Below are 3,837 nucleotides of genomic sequence, written 5' to 3'. Positions count from 1 at the left end.
CCTGAAAAGTTATGGAAATTCCAGTTATATTTAGAGAAAATCCGGCAAGGATTTTTATAAATTCAAGTTATAGTTGTTAAACTTCAAATTTTTAGGTGTCTTAGACGTTTTTGATCTTGGTTAATCCATTTTCACCATAAAAAAACGATTCAAACACTACCTCTACAATTTTTTTGTTTTTTCACGCAGATTCAGACTACTTTTGACCGTCCAAATAATTCCTATACCTAGTTAGACAAAGCCTTTTAAACCGTTGCACTTTAATACACAAAAAAAACAAAAACAGCCAATCTCACCGCATTTTTTTATAATACTTTAAAGGTAGTGTGCTAACACTACAGTATACAATGTACTAATGCTTTACAGTGCCACAATAATTTAAAGAACCAATAATTTACATACATAAGGTTAGTATCGATATAAACTCCAGTCCTAATCATCAAACAGCTGATAAATACAGCCTTAAGAAATCATATTAAACTAAAACAACCCAATCAAATTTTATCGTGTGTTTCAAACCCAGCTGTACATGAATAAGAATAAATTATTAAATAAGCTTGATCACATGCAGTTTTCCATAGAGTAAAGCGAAATACAGTGCTAAACATTACTATAATTATCCAGGAGTTGAACCTGGGCTGGTCACATCTATGTTATTTTTAGAGCAATATCGTGACAGTGAGACTTGTTTGTCCTCGTACAATTCATTTTCGGTGGCTCCACCGTCTTCGTTTAATTGTCCAACCGAAGAAACCAATCACTTTCTGTAGCTCCATCCTCTTAATTTAATTCTCCAGCTGAACAAACTCCAAGATCTGCTTGTTCAACTCGGAGGGTTTCTCCAGAGGTAGAACATGCCCACACTCTTTTATCACCACAAGCTTACCCTTATCTCCAATATGCCTTCAAACATCATAATAGAAAACAATTAGGAAATCAAGAACTTGCACTAAGGAACAGAAAACAATTAGGAAATCAAGAACTTGCACTAAGGAACAGAAAACAATTAGGAAATCAAGAACTTGCATTAAGGAACTCAATAACTTAAGTAGGGGACTGTTACCTTTGTAGAGCATAGGCCTCTTCCAGCCTGAAGATTCTATCCTTGTGCCCCCACATTATTAGAACATCCTGGCAGATTTTATGATGGCATTTCAATCAGTGATTTCAAAATTTCAGACATTAGTTGAGATTATGGAATCTAGTATATGGCTAAGAAAGCAACCTGTTTTAGTGAAGGGAGTGCCTGCAAACTCTTTGAACCAATCACAGTTGCATGCAAAAGCTCTGCCTTCTGATGTCTGTTTCTTTCCACGGTCTTTGAAATGTTCAAATTCAAACCATTAAAAGTTAACATTTCCCTAAAACAATTGGAGAATGCCACCATATGAACATTAACAATATTGCCTCAAGGTATAACTGTGCTGAAAAGTTTCAGCACAGTGATATACAGAGACCTTGAAGCATACTGAGGCATTTTGGAATTCTGCATTCAGAAATAATGAGCAATATACCTGCAATAAGTCCTTGTATATGAAAGATGGAAGCCATGGCATCCTGTAAAAGCTAAAATTTGCAACTTTCTTCAAGTCTCTAACATTGTTGGGAATAAGTAAGTCCTCAATGTCAGAAGAACCGAATTCTTCGAGAAGAGGGTCGTTTGTCGATGGCACCATGCAAATTCCAGAGCTCACAATAACCAGGCGACGAACAAGGTTAGGGTATTTGTGCGCCATCCAGAAGGCAACGAAGCCACCGTAGCTATGCCCCACCACGATCACGCTCTCCACTCCGAAATGTTGGAGCATACTATTGAGACACTCTGCCTGGAAAATCTCAGTGCGCTCAGAGCTTTTGGTTGTGGAGTCCCCGAAGAAAATGAGATCCGGGATGAAGAGATCGAAGCGCTTGCCGAGAGCGCAGATCTGGGTATCCCATCCCGCTAGGCTGTCTGCGCCGAAACCGTGAACTAAAAGGAGAGATGGCCTGCGATTCTCCAAGCTGTGTGGATCGTTCTTCTGTAAAACCCAGCAGTGCAGTGAGGTCCCATTGTTTAACTGTATCTGCTCCGATTTTAAGCCGCGCGAGATCCATTGAGATCTCTTCCACTTTCTGAAGAATTCTACGATACTGAATCCAAAGATTCCCCTCATTTCAACTGCGGATCGATCTTGTCTGCTCGATATCGAAGCGTGGTATAATGAATGTTGAGGCGAGAATGGATGTCGCTTAAAGGAAGGTTAACTAGGGTCTGGTAGCCTGGTCATACTTCTGCTCAGTCGGAACCGATAATGGATTTGACAGTCGACCGTGATACTGCGACGAAGTTTCGTTCTAATAAGCCTGTAACAAATGAGATCACGGTATGTAGGGAGGGTAACGTGTTGCTTTTTTTTTCGTGTGGTCCTATTTTCTGATGTGATGTTATAAATGTGGGTAGATTGGATAATCAAGTGGTTTGTTTGTATAGTGGGATATTATTAAATATGATTATGGAGTTTTAAAACATTAAATATCATAGTTATTTGTATGAATCATCATTATTTAAGATTATTTTTTTATAAATTTATTAATAAAAAACTATAATTATTATAATAGTTTGAATTGAATTGATTTATTATTTTATTATTATTAAATTTTTTTTTTTTTATTACTTTTTAAATTAGCACAACATTATGTTTTGTTATTTTTAATTTTTGATGGTGCTTTCATTGGAAAAATGGCTTCAGTAAATCATTAAGACAATCTACTTAGATAATCTATCCCAAAACATTTTGTAATAATATTAAAATAGTTAATTACTCAAGCTAATCCACCATAAGAATGATGAATGATGAATGAGACTCTTATTTGTGAGAAAAGAGACCATTTTGTTTACATAATTTTTTTATTACAAAAGAGTCAAGTTCGATTAAGCCAATGGTCATTAATAGTCTTAAATATGATAATCATTTCATGGTAGAGCACTTCTTATTCTTCCTCGTAATATTTATATGAAAACCAAATGAACCACTTGGTGAAAATATGAAGTTGGGTTACACTTTTTTGTCATTTTTTGAGAAAAAATGATCATTTTTAAAAGTTCTTCAACTTTCGGCAAGCTAAAGCAATTTTTATGTTTAGAATTTCATTTTACAGTAAAAAGAAAACTTGTCAGAAATTTTGTTAGCTTTATATTACTTTTTTTTTTTTTGCATTTTTTTATTCACATTTGATATTTCAGCTTAGCAATTGTTTGACTGTGTGCTCTTTAAAAATCAAGGGATTCATAAAATGTCATGTTTTTTGGTACTAGTGTATTTTTTGTTAGTTTACGTTTTTGAAAAAAAAATATGTTGCTACAATCTAAACAGACTCTACTTCAATGTCGTTATATTTATGAAACCAGCTGATGCACATCATAAATACTGGAATATTTTGAATTGAACCAATATGAAAAAACTGCATATTTTGAAGATGTTTAGCATAGCGTCAAGTTTCTCAGCATATTAGTTAAAAACTAAAAATCTTAAATCTACCCATTACAGAAGATGAACCAATGTAATGAACCATACAATTTTCATATTTTTTTACAGTGTTTTTTGGAAGATATAGAATTTTGATTTCAATGAATCATAATGACCTTTAGAAATTTTTTGCACACATTTTATTAGAAAATTAATTAAAATTAACAAATATCTATGAAATTCCATCAAATTTATATCCACTGAAAGTAGATTCAGTTATAAAAATGTTTGAATTGGTTCCAAAAGTAAATTCACCAAATTTGATGGAGTTTAACTATATCGTAGTTAGAGAAAGGTGACCAGAGCCTAATTGTTGCAGAGTTGCAGGTTA

At 34.0% G+C, this 3,837-nt stretch overlaps 1 protein-coding gene across 1 annotated transcript; it reads right to left on the bottom strand.

Annotated features, from left to right (window-relative positions):
- Window positions 1-526: 526 nt before the first annotated feature.
- Window positions 527-2,354, bottom strand: LOC149267014 (uncharacterized). Its single transcript, XM_089397873.1, has 4 exons — window positions 1,515-2,354; window positions 1,226-1,318; window positions 1,064-1,131; window positions 527-903 (listed from the first exon to the last, which is right to left on the bottom strand). Exons 1-4 carry the CDS (start codon window positions 2,151-2,153, stop codon window positions 786-788), a joined length of 918 nt encoding a protein of 305 aa, XP_089253999.1. The 5' UTR covers window positions 2,154-2,354; the 3' UTR covers window positions 527-785.
- Between the last annotated feature and the right edge of the window lie 1,483 nt (window positions 2,355-3,837).

The sequence above is a fragment of the Pinus tabuliformis genome, chromosome 6, assembly GCF_031772625.1.
Source record: "Pinus tabuliformis cultivar Carrire ecotype Pingquan chromosome 6, CPIR1, whole genome shotgun sequence".
Lineage (NCBI taxonomy): Eukaryota > Viridiplantae > Streptophyta > Pinopsida > Pinales > Pinaceae > Pinus > Pinus tabuliformis.
The sequence above is the reverse complement of the archived record's forward strand: the minus strand, read 5'-3'. Positions and strand labels throughout refer to the sequence as shown.

What these genes read in the sequence shown, in the direction of transcription:
- LOC149267014 (XM_089397873.1), bottom strand. Translation starts at nt 2,153, where the DNA reads ATGAGGGGAATCTTTGGATTCAGTATCGTAGAATTCTTCAGAAAGTGG. An exon ending in CACTCCCTTCACTAAAACAG is followed by an intron (nt 1,132 to 1,225) that starts GTTGCTTTCTTA and finishes AAAATCTGCCAG; the next exon opens with GATGTTCTAATAATGTGGGG. An exon ending in GAGGCCTATGCTCTACAAAG is followed by an intron (nt 904 to 1,063) that starts GTAACAGTCCCC and finishes TGATGTTTGAAG; the next exon opens with GCATATTGGAGATAAGGGTA.